The following is a 21,407-nucleotide window of genomic DNA, read 5'->3' as shown; positions in this document are numbered from 1 at the left end:
CTTACTGGGCTTTGTGGATGTAGACTTTGAGRCTGTTACCGTAATATCCTCCTTTACTATATCAACAAGTGAGGTTATGAATTTTTTTTTCTCCTGAGTCAATGACATTCTGTTATGGACTAAATTTAAAGTTAATTTTGTTACTTTTGCTCAGTACTGAAGTCATAGGAGATGCAGAGAAGACTTTCTAAAAATAAAGAAGCTGCTAAGAAAATTACAGATAGCATGAGATTAAAATATTAGTATGTGAGACTGTTTAGCAGTATTAGCTTTTTAATAGGCACACATAGTAATCACTTAAAGGATAAAAATATTTTAGCTTTTAGTTATTTCAGATACCAAAGCAAATACAACATAATCTTATTTCTTCAAGATTTTCGTAGTATACTAGTACTGTACAGTAACAGCCCTTCTGCTGACCCATGCTCATTCAGAGCACTCCCCTTCCAAGAGATCACAAGTTTTTACTAAAAAACAGAAACAGCAAAAAAAACAAAACCCAAATACCAACATTAATTTTTTTAAACAGCATTAACATTTAAGCTGTATATATGAAAGGTATGCATGAGTAATGCTCTTTTTTTTTCATGCTTTTAGTCTTTAAACAGGTATTTGCAGAATGATCTCTCATTGCAAACTGTTAATGATGGTAAAATGTAGAAAGTTTCTCATCTCAGTTTCTAGTGTTTTAGTGTTCCCAGCTGTAGAATAAAAAAAAAAAAAAAAAAAAAGAAAGAAAAAAAAAAAGGAAAACAGAAGGTGCCTAATCCAGTGATGTCCTTGGAGTAATAGTTAAAGGCATAATATTATGCCTTTAGGAGTCCCATGTATACATGGTATCATAATTGGTTTGAAATATACATTTGAAAAAAAAGAAGAAACTAACTGTGTAACCAGGTTTCTTGTTCCTGCTGCTCAGTCCCTCAGCACAGTGGGCAGCTTCCCAGAGGTTTGAGAAGTGTTCCTAATTAGGCTTACTCTGTCCAATCCAATACCTTTATCATTACTATAAAGAAACCGTTGTAATGTACCCTTTCTGTGACTTCTGTTTATTTTGGTTTTCACAAGATTGGACGTGGCATTTCACAAATCTTCTGTGGATCTAATGTACAGAATTKTGCTTGTGTCCTCAGTGACACCACCCACATCAATAACAACTCTAATCCTAATGATGCTTTTAATGGAGTGGTCTGACTCTTGCCCTGGGGCATATTCAAGGCTTTTAAGTTTTTGCAGAAACATTGGCTAAGAGTTGTTAGGCTTTCTGATTCCTTAATATTAAAGTTACATTCTGAGTAAATGGATATATTTATTTATTACTCTTTCATTATATTTAATATACTTTTTCTCACAGCATTTCTGTTGTTGAGGTTTCTTACCTTAATGAAAATCAATTAGTAGTAGTAATTTACCATATTTTAGCACAGATGCATCTACCTTTGTTTACATAGAAGCAAAGACTGCCAAGTAACATATATACTGATTGAAATGTACAGTAAAACTAAAACCCTTGTTTTCTGTACTCCAGGGTTTTTATACAAATGCTGTTTAAACTTCTCAGCAGGTTGAAGACTCTGTTGCTCTTTGAGCAATGAGTATGAATTACTCAGTTTGTCATTCAGGGGTCTGAAATGTTGCGCTGTAGATACCTGTTCCCTGACCTGATGAACGTGCTTATTTTAGCAGTGCTACCTTCAAAAGAACAGTATTCCCCAAATCCAGCAGTGAGCTTTGAGCAGTGATTTCACAMACTTGAATATATAGGCAAAGTGGCAGAAGAATAAAATGCTACTGACTATGGAAAAAGCTGAATAATACGAGATGCTGGGGACCATGAGACAGAGATACCTATCTGCATGAAGTCGTTTTGTGAATATTGTGGGCACTGAGCTATTTACTCTTATCAGTGTCATATGTTACATCCAAGGTCCTAACCAGAACATTTAATCAAGCTAATGAATGCAAAAATTGTTCTGCACCTTTCTCTTTAGCTGGTTTGCTAGAACTATGTATGAATCATAGTTATGTTTTTGTTGTTAGTTTGGCAATTAATTTTAGTGTTTGGGGAAAACTTTAGAATGGAGATGAGCTGAGAAAATAGATTTGATTCCCTGTTGGTAACTTTTCAGACCTGAGTTTGTCCCCAGTCCTGGGTCTTTTTCCATTGCTGACTATGTTCAGAGCCTTGTGCTTCCACATTCTGTTCAAAGCGTGCCTAGTTCCAGGGATGGCACAGAGATCCAGATTTCTCTGTTGTGGAACGAGCAGTGACTGAAGTGGGATAGTTCAGGTGCAACCTTGTATGAAACTGGCTGTAATGTTACCAGTCAGAACTTGTTACTAGAAGTAATATAGTTAATTTATGTAATACATAAGTGATGATAAGCTGCTTACAAATAACTGAGGAGTCTACTTCAGTTACAGCACATGAATCTACAGAGAACATCTTATGATCTCAGACAATGAAAAATGTTCACTCTAGAACAAAACGTTCAATATTGTGATTATTTTAAAAATTATAGGTGTGTGACTTTTGTGGTGTGTATCCTTTTGTTTTTGTTAAACTTTGGGTAGAAATACTGAGAAAATAGAATCATTGTGTATTGAAATTGGTTTTTTTTTCCTCCTTCTACCCTACAGAAACTCTTAAGTATTTGTTTTATGACTGTTTTATGGAAAAATACTTTGAAGAGGTGGTGATATGTTACTGAGAGTGTAATACACCTTAACTTCTCTAGTACTACCTCTCTGAGCATTAATAGCTTGATTCATATGGTGCTGTGTAATGTGAGAAGCCTTAGCAGAAGAGCCAAGATGCAGCTATCAGAGGTTTCTCATGGAGTACATTGAAATCAAGCATGCATATAAGAAGTTGCCTGCAGAAACATTTATTGCTCTTGGTAGTCTGTTTCTTGTGTGAACGTTGTAGGCTATGTTCAGCATCTCTGATGGGGGTGGGAGGAAGCCTGTTAAGGTGCATCTTTTGTATGACATCCTGTGAAGTGGTCCTGCAGTCTGCAAGCCTCGCTTTTCAAGTAGGCAGTCCACAAGCTGTATTTCACTGGCATAAAGGATAGTGTTCTGAAGACTATCTCAGACCTATAGGGTTTTTTCTCCTCTTATCCTTGAAAGCTAATGTGGATCCTTGCAACTGTACAGATTTTTGGATGGACCACAYTGGTTTCTCTGATCCCCTTAGTTTTGTATGACTAGTGTAGGCCTTCTTGTTCCCTCTTCCTTGCCTGCTCAGTCTCCCTAACACTAAATTACAGTTTTGCTTCAAATCAAATTTGAGTTGCATACTGTATTCCTCTCACCACTCACATTTGCCCCTGCTTCTTTCTTTNTTTTTTTTAAGAACACTATAGGATGTGACAACTGGATCCAGATGACAGCTGTATCTCAATTTACAAATCTCAAAATGTAACTATTAAAGGAGTTTGTAGTTACTTACAAATTGTTGAATCCTTTGAAAGTGAGGTGGGTTCGCCCCATTGCAAAATGCAGATGAGATTTGGGTCAAACTAGTATTTTGAGAATGTTTTATCTATGCTACATCTATTCTATTGCAAAATATGTTAATATAATTTATAAGAAGCATTCACAACTATTTCTTTTAAACACAGGAAGAATCTCTTATTGTCTGATCTAGTCCAAGATGACTGCATATTTGTAACTGTTGACCATTCCTTACTAATGTCTTTTTATACATGTGGAGAAATTTAGTCTTCACACTTGAGCTAACTTTTTAATATTGCTGTAAATCGTASATGTAAGCATTTAATGTTGAGCATTCTCTTGCTGAGAGATTAAAACCCACCATTTCATTCACCATCACCACTGCTTATTGTTTCACAGAGATGTGACAGTGCCCCCTCTTGGCTTTTCTGAAATTAAAATGATATATAATTGAAACAATACAGATAGAACTTTTTAGAGTATAATCAGGAATAAAAAGTTCATCAGTGCTTGTTGACAGTAGTCTATGATTTTAAATAGACTAGTAAATGTACCACAAACAGAAATGAATGTGACAGTTAAATGGATTGATATTAACATTGATTGGATATGCCTTTATTTTGGGTGTAACTTTCAAAATACACTTTTTTACGTACACTGTCTTCATCGTGCCAAAAGTTCCTGCAAATCTTTCTGTTGAAAGATACCTGTTATGTAGGGTTTAAATTCACAGTTTGGGGTAAATCCAAATGTAGTCTGTTGGATAATAGTTTATTTTAAACACTGACTGCTAGAATAGCTTCTGCCAGTCTTAACTATTGTATCTCCATTTGTTTGCAAAGCGGACTGTGTCCATGAAATCCAGCACGATTCCCTGGAAGCTGCCCAGTATAAACTAATCAGAGAGCCCCCCCTGGTGTCTGAAAGTGTCCTCGGATATTAAATTTATATCAATCACAGGAAGTCTTGGCAATCAAACTAGTCACTTTTTCCCTTCACATCTGGACGTAAATTATTTTTTTTTGTTGCAAAGGTCACAGGAATCATGGGTAGGGCTTGGAATGAGGGCCATAGAAAACATGGGAAAGGAAGAATAAAACTATATTTCCACCTTTTTAGAAACGGTTATTTTTAAGTGACCTGGAGTGGTGCCAAGCTATACAAGTTTTTCTTTTTCTTGAAGTTTACATTTGTTGCTGAATTAAATGCAGCTTAAAGATACTTTGTTTTGGAACGCTTTGTGCCATTAGATCTCATCTTGGCATTTATAAAGAGATTTCTCGTAGTTGAGAACAATATCTTTAATGCAAGATAGTTTTAAAAATACAGCATGTTTTCCTACTTAATGGGATTTAATGCATCTCTTTTGAGGGGAGGAGGGGGGGATGCAAGTGGGGCATTACTTAATTTCCCTTGTTTCCCTTCAATTTCCACCTCTCAACCCCAATGGTGTTTTAGCCGTGCACTTTGAGTTCCTTCATAGCTAATGTTGGTATTTTTGCAGTAAGTTTGCACCTTTTTTTTTGTAATTTCCAATCTTAAATGTTTTTACTTAAGAAATGAAGGAAATGCTTCACTTTATATAATCCCCCAAATTCTCAAACAAGCACTCAGGGAGTGGTTATAAAAACAAATAGAACCTTTCCATTGAACTTGCTGGCTTTTCTTGCCTTTGGATAAGGGAACTAGTGTGCTGAAAACTGCAATGCTGCTGAGGCCTGGCACCTTTTTTTTCCCAAGTTCCATGCATATGGGAAGTAAAGTTTACATCTTTATGCATAAGAAAGAAAATGTTGGTAACAGAAGTTTGAAGTTCATTTAGCATAAATTAATTTATTAAAACCTTAATAGCTGTTGTTCATACCTACTGCTGTGTTCCTTCATGCTTTTTTTGTAATAAATTCTGTTAGCTTGCTGATCAATTTTTTTAGTCTTGTAGCTTATACCCTTTTATATACAAAATTGAGTAAACATAATGCTTCAGATCAACAGCTGGAATTCTCATGCTGAGCATCCAAAAACATGTCCAGGAATTTTATTCTGTTTTAATAATCATCATCTGTGTCCCCTTTTGGACTTAAGGGGATCTCATTCTTGTTTTTACTGTTTAATACATCCTGTTCCAAGGTGTTTGCTGTACTTATGCCTTATAAAGTTGAATGCTTGTTGTTTGAATGCTGCTTTGTGCCAACTCCTGTATGAGCAGAGGGATAACTATAAAGCATTCTGAAATGCTTCTAGTACTTTCAGGTTCAGAGGAGGGTTTTAAACACTGAAACCCTTCTCAACATGATATCACAGGATCTCCTCTACATTTTAATCAATTTGGCTTTATAGAATAGTTGAACAAGTTGACAACAGTCATTTTGCAGTGATGATGATGTTCTAGCTTCTGAAACTAATAGTATGATATACCTTAAGAATTAATTATCTTTTGATAGCGTAGGTATAAACAAGTAATTTGTAAATGCTTCATGTACACTACAGCAGATGTAGAGAAAGTAGAGACTACCAGGCTTCCATTTATTGATGCTCCCTTACAATAGTGGGCTATTTCATTGTGCAATACATGTGAGTTAGAATTCCATTTTCCTGGTGATAGATTACTCCTTTAGTAAAGATCGGATTTTCTAACATTCTGTGTTTGAATGGAGATGTAGACAAACACACTGGTCCCTCTCTCACCTGAACTTTTAGGTCATGACATTTTGTTATCAAATGTATTTGGATGTTTTTCAAAGGGCAAATAGAATAGCTAGGCTTGTGATTGAATGTTACTAATTTGGGAGAGGTTCATTAAGAAATCACGTTTTGACTGTTCTGATATATCTGATACTGGAAAATCATGCTTCCTCTTTCAAAGTTACATTTTTCTATGAACTCTAGAAGATGCTTGAACTCCTCTTATTTGCATTGCTTTAATCAGCATGCAGAGTTCTGTAGCTTTTCTTCTTTTTCTGTTTTCCCTTAATTAAATAAGTTCAAGCTGGGAAATATACTTTTTAGTGAATCCCTCATCAGCCTTACTTTAGTCTTCTATAAGCATCATTTTGCTAACACCTGTTTGGTAGTGATACTCTTCAGATTTTGTTGCAGCACTTGTGATTCAAAAAAAAAAAAAAAAGTAGTATCTGCTTCTGACTGAGTTATAAAGTTTCTTGCAAATAACTGTTCAGCAATGTGCCCTTCTGGCCAGGAAGGCCAATGGTCTCCTGGGGTGCATCAGGAAGAGTGTTTGCCAGCAGGTCGAGGGAGGTGATCCTGCCCCCTCTATCCAGCCCTGGGGAGGCCTCATCTTGAGTACTGCATCCCRTTCTGGGCTCCCCAGTACAAGACAGACATGGAGCTACTGGAGAGAGTCCAGCGTAGGGCTACAAAGATGATCAGAGGGCTGGAGCACCTGCCCTAGGAGGAACGGCTGCGAGAGCTGGGCCTGTTTAGCCTGGGGAAGAGAAGACTGAGGGGGGATCTTATCAATGTGTAAAAAGTACCTGAAGGGAGGGTGTCAGGGGTATGGGGATAAACTCTTTTCAGTTGTCCTGTGTGACAGGACAAGAGGCAATGGGCAGGAATTGAACCATGGGAAGTTCCGCCCGAACGTGAGGGGGAATTTTCTTCACCGTGAGAGTGACAGAGCACTGGACCAGGTTGCCCAGAGAGGTTGTGGAGTCTCCTTCAAGCCTGCCTGGCTGCAACCCTGTGTAACATGCTCTAGGAGACCCTGCTGAGTGGGGAGGTTGGACTAGATGATCTCCAGAGGTCCCTTCCAACCTTACTGATTCTATGATACGAGCCTGTAAGCAACCCATATATTCTTAGGGAAACTACCACTTGACTCTAGTTTTGGTATTTTGCTTTGGTTTTAATTTGACAAAAAGCAGTTTTTATTGGACTGAATTCCACTCTAATTCCTAGTTTCTTATCTGTATTATTGAAGGCTAATGGAATAGTAAAACCTTCTTAAAGATAACTTAAATACATTATATAGTGTTCTCAGGGTAACTTCTGCACTAAATATGTTTTCTTTCCCACCCTGTAGAGGTATCTCATTAAGGTATCCACTAGCGTCAGTATTAAGTTTTCATGTGTTTCTCAGTTTTGATGCTAATCTGTGTGTGTGTTAATTCTTTTTCCTTTGCAGCACCAATGTGGTTATGAATTATTCAGAAATAGAGTCTAAGGTTCGAGAAGCAACCAATGATGATCCATGGGGACCTTCAGGGCAACTCATGGGAGAGATTGCCAAGTAAGTGATAATTTGACTCAGTGGTGAAGAAAAGAAAGGAACGTTTCATACAGGAATGCAAAACTTGCTGCTAGATAACTTTGCCATATGCTGACTGACAATGCTGGAAAGTTACTCCAGATCAAAWTTTTTTAATACATAACCTTATTTATTAAAAATTCTTCAGCAGAAAATGTAGTCAAAGTATCTTTAATTCTTGATTTTTATTGTAGGTTGTCTAATAAGGCTTTTAGTGTATCTGATTTTTTGGGGGAGGATTTATTTGCAAACTGCTTTTTCAGTGTTTTCCTGAATGGAGCCAAACAGGTCAAATTCTTCTTTGGACTTTCTTTAAAATGAGTTTGGAAGTTGCACATTTGACTGGTTGCTCTGGTTAGTAGACTACTCATGTTAAATAGTGTTTTCTTCATAAACTAGTGGAGGTTCTTTCACTGCCTCAGACTTACAGTTTTTTTTTTCTTTTTGTACTGCTGGTATGCAGATTACTTCTGTATGAGTAAGAAATACTGATAGCTTTTCACTTGTAATTTTATCAAACTTGAATGGACTTAGATCAAGCCTGCCATCTACTGTCAACCCTGACTCTTAACAAGCTGTTATGGCAAACCATTGTGAATATAAATTCTTTATTCCTTTTGTTTAATTCTTTAGGGCTACGTTTATGTACGAACAGTTTCCAGAACTTATGAACATGCTTTGGACTCGAATGTTGAAAGATAATAAAAAGAACTGGAGGAGAGTTTATAAGGTATGTATTTATACAAACTGGATGTATTCAAGACTTTATTGGCCTAAGGGCATAGTTTTTGCTTTGTTAGTACAACGTTGTGATGTAGTATCTTCTTCAGATACTCCTATACCATTTACTCCACTAAAGTTTATAATTCTTTTTCCTAACCACCTGCTTAATTCTCTTACTGAAGTCAAAATTGTTTTTTGAAAGCTGCGTATGGAAAAGCAGAACTTCTGGGTTTAGAAATCTTTCTAAGATGCTATTTAATGAACATAATAGGRCAATTATTTTGCTGATATTCAAGTATTGAAATAACATTCGCATTTTGAACCTACCCAAAGGAGTTCTTGCAGCGCTCCAAGAGAGAGACATGATAACATAATAATTTATCAGGAAAATGTTTTTGAAAGGATTTAAAGATAACTGAAATAAGATAGAAACTAATCTGGATTTTTTTTTCTTTTTTCCTGACAACTCATAATTCTCTTAAAGAAAAAAGTGGATTTGCTTCTTGACTATCAGGGAAATTTGTGTTGTATGAGGCTTTTATTTTATGTCCTATTTGCATTTTTCTTGGCTTTAGCTAATTAGTGTAGTACAGAAACTTTTTGCTTAAGATTATCATGTTGCACTTCAAATGGTGTTCAGTGTTCACTGAATAATGCAAATATAACCTCATTTTTTTAGAACTGGTCTATTACATGGACTATGTTGTGTTTTGTTTTTCTTGATGCTGGGATTGTAACAAGACAGAATTAATTCTAAGGCAAGGTTTGTGCTTTTCACAGGTGCTTGATGTTTTGTATTCATAGTAATTGTTTTCCCTGATGTACAATGTAAATTAATATTTAATGCTATCACACATAATACTTAATGTTATAAAGACTGYTTGGAATTGCTTATCAGCTTTGAATAGGTTGCAATATAATGATACTTAGCTGATAAAGGCACTACTTTGCATAGAGCATTTTTCTTCTTTAAATAAAAATTATAAAGGAAAAAAATTACAACTGAATTACGTAAACTTCATTTTTTGTAACTTGTTTAAAATTGTCCTGAATTGCAGTTTGGTATATCCATTGTATCCTGCAGAAGGCTTTATGTATTTCTGTAGGACTTACTTTTCAGTAAAACACTTAAGAATTATGCCTTACAAAAAGGCAAAAGAAAATGTTTCACTTCACTGTGACTTTGCAACTTTCTGTAAATTGCTGCAGCCATGTTTTAAGAGATAAAGGTAGCTGCTTGTGATGAGTAATAATTTGTTATTACTAGAACAAATACAATTTTGATATCCTAAAAAGGAAAAAGAGGGGGGAAGTATTGGGGTTTTTCTAGGTGAAGCCATATAATAAACACTTAGGAGAAAATTTTATTATTTTCTAATTTGGTGGTGGGGGAGATCTGGTTTTCTATTGCACTAAAAAAAAAAAAGCTTTTGTTCATGCAATCATAAGGTGCTTTGTATTTTTATAGTCTTTGCTGCTCCTAGCTTACCTCATAAGGAATGGATCAGAGCGTGTTGTTACAAGTGCCAGAGAACACATTTATGATTTGCGATCCCTGGAAAATTACCACTTTGTAGGTGAGCAATAGAAAAATCTTATAAGCAAATTAAAACAGTAGTTGGAGTTGTCAGTCACCTGAACCAGCTTAGAAGCTTCCCCAGTCTAATTAGAATGTGACTGTTGCCAGTTGTGTGAAGAGTGCAGAATCCAAGACGTGGGACCCTAGAGTATTAATTAGTGAAGACAAGAACTTGCAGAAAAGACTGGCTAATAACAACAGAACCAACACAACATGAGTGTTCGGGTTTATATTAAAATATGCACTAGAGACTGGTCCCCTGTGGTGTCCGTAAAGGAATAGCTTTAATCATATGGGAAGAAAAGGTTAGAGCTCCAAAACACACACACATCTGTTTGAAGCTGGGTTTCTTTCCTCCCACCAAATAATATTTACAGTGCAAAGGCAGCAAGGCCAGTGTGTGTTTTGAATGTGAAAAAGGCTGGGAAAGCAGCACGTTTAGCTTGTAGTGCATCCTAACTGAAAGCGTAACTTCAGTTTTGCAATGACAGGGAATTCTAGCAATTAAAGTTGCAAAAACCAAAAAGACTAAGCGAAAGGGTTATAATTTGAAGGATTAAAATACTGAGGTGATGAATATAATTTCAATCTCAGTTGTCTTAATCTTCAGTGCTTCAGCAACTTTTAGATGTTTCTAAATACAGCGTTCAGTGAAAACTGTCTCATTTATCTAAGGATGAAAACTTGTGTGGAAACAAAGTATTTGGTTCCTTTTAAACAAATGCAGTGGACCTCAGTATCCATATGACTTTTTTTCTTTACTGCTCATTATTTTTCTGTTGGTTTGTAATGTTCAATATTACTGCCTCTGATTTACTTTCTTCATCCATTTTCTCCCCTTTTCCATCCCTTCTATCCTGCATTATCTATACAGATGAAAATGGCAAAGACCAGGGTATAAACATACGCCAGAAGGTAAAAGAAATGGTTGAATTTGCTCAAGATGATGATCGTCTTCGGGAAGAGAGGAAGAAGGCAAAGAAGAACAAAGACAAATACATTGGGGTTTCTTCGGACAGTGTTGGAGGGCTCAGATACAGTGAGTACTTGGTTGTGTTGGTCATGGGTTAATAATCTTCACATTCAGCTTGGTTTAAGTATGTARGAAGAAACAGATAAACTGTTCAGGAATTTCCAAAATGCTCCTTTAGATGCTTTTCCTATAGAAGTCTTTAGCCTCCAGAATTGATACTATTGGTAAATTAATTTTGTCCTTTTTTAAACCTACATACAAATTTAAATGAATTACTTCAAATTTTTTTTTTCTTTCTAGAAACTTATTTAAAAGAAAGGACACTGATCCATTGGCTTAGCTAAAACTTTGCTATTTCATCTTTACCTGTAGATAGCATGTCATTCCAAAATGAATGCTGYTGTTGCAGAAGTCTTTTTTTTTAAAGTTTGTCTAACTGCAGCTGCTAGTGAGGAGGTCGCAATTAAGTTAACAACATCAGAAATTTCTAAACTCTTTTTAACAAGCCAATTATGAATGTTTAAAATAGTGCAAAAGATGTGTGATGGGTCCCTTGGCAAGTCAAAAATCTATTCCCTCATCATTGTACAAGATGCTGATCTTGTATTCAACGTGGTCCTGGCACTTTCAATAGGATCTTCATCGCTAAGGCCTTTTATGGGGCGGTGGGGGGAAACACTTTAAGAACACCTTTCTGAAGACCTTTCTATTTTTAGGTGTCTTAGTAATTTAACTGAAGCATATTTATCTGTAGTACACTTGATCCGATGTGCACTTCCTTATGGAAGTAGTTTCTCCAAGTTTTTGAGTTACCTCTGCAGTGCAGCATGTGGTTTTGTCAGATCTGGGTTTTAGAAGATATAACACAACGAATTTATTTGTGTAGAGAGAGGGCACAGCTTTGTCTGACACCCTTGGTTAGATAAAGGCATACAAACAGTACCATGTGTTTCCTTACCAAGTCCAAGTGTGCAGCTTCCTGCTTACTCCCCAATGCCTACCGTAATGTGGAGCAGGGATCTGAGCTTGAACTTGCTTTTATGTCTTTTGTATCTCAGTGTGTTATCCATGATCCAGCTGTCAGTCTTGATCTCTATCTGTGTTTTGTTTGGCCTGAACCTGTTTGATCCCTTTTATCAAGGGATGAATTCTCATATTCACAATGGCACAAGGCTCTGGTTTGCTAGAATCAGTGCAACTTTCTTGAGAGAAGAGTTTGGTATGAGATCTGTATAAGAAATAGCACCAAAGAGGGAGAAGTGATGGGTATGTGAATGTGTATATATTATGTATGTTTTATGTCTTCCTCTTCTGTGTGAGCCTTAGAAATGTAAAGATTTGGTCTCTACTGTTTTTGGCAGTTACCTTTCCATGTTCTTCTATTTTTCCTCATATGCTGTATAGATAGAAATCTCCATCCCCATGGCAGGATAAGTCTGTCTTATTTTGTTATATTCTTTCAGGCTTATGCTATCTGCTTGAAAGTTTGGTACTTCTGTTTTAGGAAATACTTAAGCATCACTGTGTCAGTACTTTATGTAGGTCTCCCTCTGACTTTCTCTGAGATCTCCTTTTGATTTTTGTACAGAGTTCTGATCCATCCTCTGTGCTGGGTAGGTGTCTTTCTCCTTATGCTCTTTAGCTATCATACAAGTTTTGAACATAAAGGACTCGTTCCTTTACCGTAAGAATGAAATACAAGATAAAAGTTTTCATTATTCCTTTAAGTCCTTAAACTTTTCACCAGCCTCGAACAAGTTTTCTTTACTAGGTCAGACTTCTAAATTAAATTGTAGTCATTTAAATAGAGAACGTTTGTATTCTCACAGTTCTCTAGACTTTGTATCCTCAAAATACTGAGCTCTCAATTTTATTGTCTTTTATTTAAAATATTCCTAGTGCATAAAGAAATTTGTTAATAAAAGTGCTTGAGAGAGCCTGACATAAACCAAAATAAGACCGCTTCACACTCCTGTAAAAATTAACACTAGTATATTTTTTACCAATTTCTTCTTTCTCTATGATATCTCACTGAGTGTCTAGCTGATGTCTGATAGGTGGTAGACTTTGAATATGTTTCTCTGTCCTTTATGGATCTTAAATGCAAGTCTCTTTTTTTATCCCTGATTAGAAAAATCTGTCCTCTGATATATGATGATATCAGACAGATAGTTCAAAATCTGTACTTTGCAGTGCTGAAACACATTATTTCCCTTTTTATTAAGGAAGACTTAATTGAAAGAATTTTGAACGTTATCTGAGCTGCAATATAACTTTTATATAACTTGAAGTAATGATTTTTTTACTATTCTTGCTCTCTGCTGTTCAGTTTTACTCTGCTTAAATAGTAGAATTGAACTCATTTGTTTCCTGTTCATCAGTAGTACAAGAAAAAAAAATGGTTTCATGTGTATGATGTCCCAAAATACAAAATGTTCATGCCTAAAACTGTTATCTAGAAGCTGAATCATACTGGATTACTTTATTTTTAACTGAAGTATGGTTTAAGATTACAATACCAGTCAGTAAAGTGTACTGTAGTTCTAACAGTTAAGATAGAACTGAAACCAACAGTTTTAGTAGAATTTAAGTGCTGTTTTTTCTTCTAGATTATACTCAGGCTGGGGTAGTGTTTAAATAAACCCAGACTTAAATTCTTTATCAGTTTGCAACAGCAAATGTTCTAGTTTCAAATAAACCTGTCAGCTGTTTATAAGCTAAGATGTCAGTAGAGAGGTCTTGACACTGGTGTTCAGAAACATGTTTGGAGTACTTGATGGCTGTGGGAAAGGTAAGTTGCTTTAGTGCTTCTTCTTTGGTTCATCTTTATAAAATGATTTCAAAATCACTGTGTGTAGAAAGGTACAGAAAGTCATTACCATACACTGAGATGCTTTTTACGCTTTTGTCCCAGTATTTTGGTATAGCTATGTGTTCATGAGTGTCAAAATGTATACAAGCCTTTGATTTACCTTTTAGCATATAACTTGGCCAAGAATGGAATATCATTCATTAAGTGACTGTTAGTGGCATGTTGCATTTCTGGTAAGTTGTTTATACAGCATGTATTGATTGTCTCTTGTGCTTCTCCAGCAGAGTCCAACAGTATCCTGATCTTGCACTATACTGTGCGCTGCATTAAGATTGTGTGATTATCATAAGGAAAAGTCTTTGAATCTGCATTCCTGCCACTTAATGATTGACATTACATGCTGTGCCATGCTGTAATAGTGTTGATTCAGCACTGTGGGAGTTTTCGGATTGCTTTGAAAATTTGTGAGGTTTATGTATATGTGGGAGAGGGGCTTGAGAGGATTTCCAGAAAGACTACAGGCACTTTTTTTTGCTGCTACCTTCATTATTTCTTGTCTTAATGCCTTACACAGGTGAAAGATATGATCCTGAGCCCAAGTCAAAATGGGATGAAGAATGGGATAAAAAAACTGCGTTTCCATTCAGTGATAAATTAGGTGAGCTAAGTGACAAAATTGGAAGCACAATTGATGATACTATCAGCAAGTTCCGAAGGAAAGATAGAGAAGACTCTCCAGAAAGGTACAGGTACTAGAGCTATTTTGATGTGAATTTATTCGGTAAAATTGTTTTTATAAAGCCCTTTGACATTTCTGATTGCTAGTTAGTCCTCTGCCATTCTTTTTCTCTGTATGGAAATGTCTTGAGGGTCAATACCTGGTTTCTGGACTTTTATGCAGCTCTTACTGGCCTTAGAGAATAACAGCTCTGTTGAGAGTTAACTGCTCTTGGCTGCCTTCCATGACAACTCCTTGCTTAGATGACTGCTGGCGAAGCAGGGAATTTGGCTGAAATTTCCTAAGCCCTTGCTTGTCTCAGCATTTCAGTGGTCTGTCTTGTGCCAGTATACTTGAGGCTGTCATTTCATTGCTACAGTTACTCTGAATGCTGAAGTGCTAATGAAGAAGGAGATATAAAACTGCTTCAGTCTACCTTGGCACCTTTTATTCTCTGTACTGCTTCTTCACTGAGCCCATCTCAGAAAGAACAGACTGCAGGTGACTTACTTCAATACTAAGAAAATAGTTTAAATTTCTGCTGAACCTCTGAACAAACCTGTCATATTTCACATCTGGATATTAATTATTTTCAGTATGGAAGAAAATTTGTACTGCCTTGCCTGCAGAAAGAACTTTAAATGCACTTTACTTCAACAGGTGCATTGAATTTTATTAACTGGAGATCCAGTCCAGACTTAAGAGAATCTGAAGTTGCTGTGGAGAAAGAGCCTAAGTATATTGAAATAATTCCCTTTTGAGAAGCAGCTTAAAATTCAAATTTGCATTGAGATTTGATTAGTATTTTTCTTCCAGTAATATGTTAAATATAAAAACATGTGGGGATACATATACCTATGCGCACACGTATGTATGTATGTTTACGTGCACACACACACACACATATATATCAAAAATAATCCTAATAGTAGCATTTCTGAGAAAAAGGCAATATGGCCTTCTTGCTAGAACATTAATAAATCATAAAACTGGTACTTTTGCACACATCAGGGTTTCCTCTTAGAACTTATTATCAATAGACTACAAAGAAAAAGGATCAGAAGAAGAGTAAACAATTTCACGTTTAACAATGATACATTGCTTTATACTCTTCTGTACTTATCTTTCAAAGGCAACTTGTAATGTGAAGTCTGTAAAGCTCACTAGCCATATTTCATGTAAAGGATGTGCCGTAAACAAGTATTTATCTTACTTCCTTTGCCTTATGGCTTCTGGATTTTTGCTTGTGCTAGTAGTCTTGCATTTTCCAGTGTTTTAGACTATCCTTTTTGCAGTCTAATCTTTACTAACAGCAGATTATTTTGATTTTCCTACCGTACATCTCTACTTCAAGTTATATTGATCTTTTTGACTGACTAAAACTGCTTTTTTTTTGGGGGGTCTCAGTTTGGGTTTTGTAACTTTTGTTCTTTTTTCTTTGTTCTATTTTTGGAAGATGTCCAAAATGTCAGGTGCGATGTTTGTCTTTGGAAATTGTAAAAGATCTGAAATAATAAACTAAGGATTTGAAATAAAAGGAGATTTTGAAGGACATGAATAAGCAAGAAGGTTGTTGGGAGTTGCAGGTTGTCCTGCTATAAGAAGGAATCCAGATTGCTGTAGTATGTCTATTTAATACTGCTTAAGGTACAAGGCTGAGGGGTCCTTCTGGCTTCTCTTGGCATGCCGATTAGACAATATAGAAGGTATTTTACTGGGGAAGTTGGAATTTGTGTGTCTTCCTACAGAAGGCCTCAGTTTGAGGTGTTACCATAAGGATCTAAGATGACTGAACTCTAGGTTATAGAATGTCTGTTTATAAATAAAGCTGCTATAAATAACAAACCTCAAAATTCATATTATAATGTATTAGCTGAATACTATATTTTGTAYGAAGCTAAATATTGAAATTGTATTAAATAGAGAAAAAAGTTAGTAATATCTGACTTGAGCTCACAACAACATTTTGTTGTAAATACTTTATGAAATCCTTGTACTTCTGTTTTTTCCAGACTTGCAGCAAATTTGTTTTTTCGAAAAACAGTGTCTCCAAAACATTTCCTAGTTTTTGTAGCCTGCTAGTATGCCATGATGTTTTGTATTACTGTGATTGTCTTCCTAGGAAAAGTGACTAAATGGTGACGCTCACTCATCTAGCAAATCTACTTGTGTGTTCTGTTGTTTCTAACATAATGGCTTTATAAATCATTATTTCTTTTGTCCTGCAAAGCCAATAAAAGTCTTGAAGCACTAAGACAGAATAAACCCGATTTGCATGTATTTTGAATGGTTAACAGAATTCAGATGACACAGTCTCATATATATATGTATGTGTGTATATATATATACACACACACACACACACACACACACACACACACACACTCTAGAATTCTGCCTAACTTCTGCATTTCTAACTCTGCTTGCAAAGCTGGGAGTTAAATAGGGAAAAAAAGCCTGAAGTAACTCAACTGGTGATGTAGCCGGTATCAGTTTACAGCAGATTTAAGTGAAACTGCAGTTCACACAACTAACTGTAGAAACCTAATCTACAGTTTCTCATAGAAGAAAAATGTTTGCATTGCTGTGAAGGACTGAAGTCCTCTTCCAGTARTGTATCCCCTTGGAATTAGAGAAGACCAGGAAATGATACTCAGTGGGGAAGGAAGAGCTCTGGTTTTCTTTCTTAGTGCTTGTTAGTTCATGATTCTTAGACAAATAAACCAATTACTGACCTAATTCTAGCCTTGTGTCTTGAAATTGTAGTTTTTAATTTTTTTGTGGATACACAGATGTTCTTATGAAACGTTACGAAAAAAAGTAACAACTCTTAAACTCTCCATCAATCTTTGTTTTTCCAGCGTTCATAACAGTTAATACAGATAACAGGATAGAAAAGAAGCAAAACATTTTGTGGTACTCCTATAAAAGGATGCAACAGCTGTGTTTTTTTTAAAGGTGACTTCCATGTGGAGCATTAGCTTTGCAGCAGGTTACATTTTAGATGGTCAAATCATAGAATCATAGAACGGTAAAATGGGAAGGGACCTCTGGAGATCTAGTCCAACCCTCAGCGTAGCCCATACGGGGATTGAACCCACAACCTTGGCATTAGCAGCATCATGTTCTAAGCAACTGAGCTAACCCTGCCCCCATAAATTATCTGTAAACTACTGCTTTAAGGAATGTTGTTCAAAACAACAGTTTGTAGCGTACGCTTGGTACAGTACTACCTATAACTTTATTTTTTTGTTCATTCTGCAATTCCTAGATGAAGCACTGCAATTTTACTATTCGGGGCGTAATAAACACTTAAAGGGAACATTAATCTATAATGTTTCATTGCTGTTAATGTGACCATTAAAGAAGTGGGGAGGAAACACAYGACAGATCTCCTGAGACAGTTTTGAAGCGGTACAGCTTGTCAGAGAAAATTGAGTATTGTAATGTTTGTCCTATATTCTGGCATACATGTTTAATTTCCTTTCTCAAAAGCTTTTAGACATTTTGCTGTAGATCACTTGAGTCACTTACTCTCATTCTTACATTAGTGAGATTAATCGCTACCAGTTCTGTTGCAATAAATGTATTGATCAGAGTTTGATGCTTGTCAGTCACTTCCTCAAGCCACAGAATGCGTGTGCGGAGCAGGCAGCCTCTGCAGTGATGACAGCTATATTGCAGCAGGTTTTAGGGGCTGAGTTTTCAATGCGACTGCCCTGGTCTTTGCCTTTTAAGAATGTGAAGTACSTTCCATTCTAAAAGCCTCAGAGGAGTGTGGGATGATGTACTTTGCTAATATGATGGGAGCTTTTATTAAAACCCTGATGTCTCAACCAAAATGTGGTTGGGGTCCCATCGTATTTATTTGAGCGCATAAGCAGTGAAAGCCTACGCACAGGAACTGAGAACTGGATTAGCCTGTTAGCAAGTCAGGGTTGAAGTGCCTTGGATGTATAAGGTTACGTGGTGATGTTTGAGTCCACTTGTCTATGGCTGGCTCAAGCTAATGCTAGTAGTCACTCGGTTGGCCTGCAGCTGTACTTTTTCCTTTCTTTTTCTTTTTTAACAAATGGGAACATTGGGCATTTATATTCACTAATGTTAATGAATTGAGCCATCCCCAGTGATGAGTAGGTAATATGCATAGAGGAAACGAGACACATGCAATGTATTCCAAAAAGCCCACTATTGTTAATGGAGAACAAAGGCTACCCTCCAGAGTATATTGTAGTTACTGTCGTATTCCCGCTGACAAAGGGACAGCCTTTCTTAAATTTTGCAGTTTTAGTATTCTGATGCATTATTAAAATAAAAAAACCTTCCATTTTCAACTGTGTGCCCAAAAGGGAATTGCTATTTCAAAATAACTTTCAATATATTTTAGCTTTCTCTACAGCAATTTTCACTGTTACGTACAAATCTCATCCTGATGATAAAAGGCAATATGACTGTTGGGGAGTTGGAGGAGCATTGTGCCTTTTTTGTGATAAACAGGCTTAAAAATGTAAGAGCAGAAAATTTAACAGACTAAACAAATATTACCCAGTGGTATCCAAAAAGTTTTCATGTAAAATGGTGATGCTTTTGTTCTTTTACATTCTAAGAATAAATGTGTGTTCTCTGGAAACTGAATAGCAGCATTGCCTGATTCTGTAAACACTTTTTCCACAAACATTCTAAAGAAAATAAAAGCCTGCTTACCTGAAAAGAGAAATGAGTTGGAATAGGAGTGGCTTTCTTGAAATTTGAAGGATAGTACCTTTTGTCTCACTGCTTTCTGTCTTGGTGCAAGTATTCAGCAAACTTGCCAACTTTACTTTTTATCTCTGAAGTGTTATATAAATGTGTGGGGGAGCTCCTGTCAGATGGTAACTAAAATAACTAGATTTAAACACTGATTTCCTATTACCTTCTGGCACGGACTTGCTGTGTAACACTGAACAGCACACCTTATTTCTTTCCCTTTATGTGTATAATAGGTGTAGTGCTATATTGTCTTTATGATGCATGATGGAAGGGTAAAACATTATTGAATGTAAGAAGTATTATTTCTTCTGATTATGAACCATCACTATATGGAACTACAGTAATCAAAACTCTTGTGACCTAATCAGAATTGTCCACTGAATTAACTGAGAAGTAATGAAAATGATGATTTTTTTTTATTGCTTTTGTTTTTCTAGTGACAGTGATGAGGAAAAATCGAGAAGAGGTAAATCTCCCAAAGCAGAATTTAAGGATGAAGAAGAGAGCGTAACAGCCAAGCATATCCATATTACACAGGCTACAGAAATTACTATCAGACAAAAACGCACAGCAAATCCTTCGAAAACCATTGACTTGGGAGCAGCGGCACATTATACAGGGGATAAAGCAAGCCCAGAACAGAATGCTGCTCATACTGCACAGCCTACAGGAAAGGTAAGGCAGCAGGAGAGCAGAATAAAACATGACTTTGGAATCTATTTTCTTCTAAACTCGGAGACAATGTTAGAAATACTTACCCTGAAGGCTTCATAGCAAAATTGTATTTTATCAAAAATAGTAAGGTGGGGTTTTTCAAAAGCTGTGAAATAGTTAAATTATATAGATGCCTCTTCTGTGTTTTAAGATGTAGCACACCTTTTTTGCATTTTGGTTTTTTTAATAAAGGCATTACCACATTTACTCTTTAGCAAAGTGAAAATCTTGGCCTTAACTGTGAAAGATTGCCTGAACCTGCAGACTTACTGCCAAATTATCAAGCTCTTCAGTTATCAGAAAGAAGACTGAGCCACTGGTTGTGTTGATCTGGAATTTAGGCAGGCTCCAGTGACTGGTTTCAAAGCCAAATCTGCCATCTCTCCGAAAAACTTCCCAGAAAGTCATTTAAGATAAGCGATGTTTGTTGATTTTGTAATAGGCAAATACTTGGATTTCAAACTTCGTATTTCACAACAACTTACAACTACATACCTTTTAGACTGCTGTAAGTCACTGCAAGTAATACATCTGGCATTTTAACAAAGTCATTTTTGAGTTATCTGTGTAGCTTTCTGAACTTGTTTGAATTCAAACTTCCGTTCAGCATATCTTAATTACAGATATGCCTGGATTATTTTCACGGCATGTTTTGCTATGCTTGCTTGTATTAATCAAGTAGTTTTCCACTCGCGTATATTTAGATATTCCAGGGGTTTTAAAACTATCATCAAGTGGAATATTCTGTCCTACTTGAATTTTATCTGCTTTTTTTCAGGAGAGATTTAATCTTCATGATAGTAGAATAGATAAATTATTACTCTTTCCTCTGTCTCTTTGCACTCTTCTTAATCCTAATCACTGTGAGAAGAGCTGTACAAGTGCTAAATATTTTTCTATGGTCCTGTTTTCTGAATGGGAGAACTCTTATCCTTGAAGAAATGATGTATAAGTTTAGTTCTGGATTTTTGATTTTTCTTGTACAAACTTTGGGCAGAAGTGGATGTGCAGTTTAAATGGCAAGCGCCAATAAAGGATGCACCAAATAGATTTCTTTCTTTAAAAGAGTTGGCTAGGGGTGAGGAAAGATTGTGCCATTTCTTCTTCAGGCTTCTGTACCCTCTGGCAGCAAGTCATCTAATGACCTGGTTGATCTGCTGTTTGATGGAACCAGCCAGCCAGTCTCAACAGGTAAGCCGATTTTGGTTTTACATTCTTAATGCATATTTTGATGAACTAATTCTGAGGATAAACTTACTTTATCTGAGGAAAACTACTACATAAATAGAGGAATAAATAAATTGAAAAATCATTACTCTAGAGCTGTCTAGAACCTTTTGTAGTAAACATTCTTTGTGCTGTTGCATGGGATTAAAGCTAGCAGCACAAAGATTAACTGCCTGATCAGTATGTCAG

The 21,407-nt window shown here is 36.1% G+C and overlaps 1 protein-coding gene across 2 annotated transcripts in view; it reads left to right on the top strand.

Moving 5' to 3' along the window:
- CLINT1 (clathrin interactor 1) overlaps positions 1-21,407 on the top strand; it is a 52,499-nt gene that overhangs the window by 19,526 nt on the left and 11,566 nt on the right. The window contains exons 2-8 of one of the 2 annotated variants that reach the window (XM_085317964.1): positions 7,601-7,705; positions 8,357-8,453; positions 9,915-10,023; positions 10,900-11,064; positions 14,385-14,553; positions 19,715-19,952; positions 21,101-21,182. In XM_085317964.1, the coding sequence (XP_085174090.1) occupies positions 7,601-7,705; positions 8,357-8,453; positions 9,915-10,023; positions 10,900-11,064; positions 14,385-14,553; positions 19,715-19,952; positions 21,101-21,182 (965 nt within the window). Of the gene's footprint in view, positions 1-7,600; positions 7,706-8,356; positions 8,454-9,914; positions 10,024-10,899; positions 11,065-14,384; positions 14,560-19,714; positions 19,953-21,100; positions 21,183-21,407 lie in introns of both variants that reach the window. The other variant, XM_085317963.1, reaches the window with a different exon arrangement.

This window comes from Rhea americana, unplaced genomic scaffold, assembly GCF_003343005.1.
Source record: "Rhea americana isolate MKP2758 unplaced genomic scaffold, rheAme1 scaffold_51, whole genome shotgun sequence".
Taxonomy (NCBI): Eukaryota; Metazoa; Chordata; class Aves; order Rheiformes; family Rheidae; genus Rhea; species Rhea americana.
The sequence above is the reverse complement of the archived record's forward strand: the minus strand, read 5'-3'. Positions and strand labels throughout refer to the sequence as shown.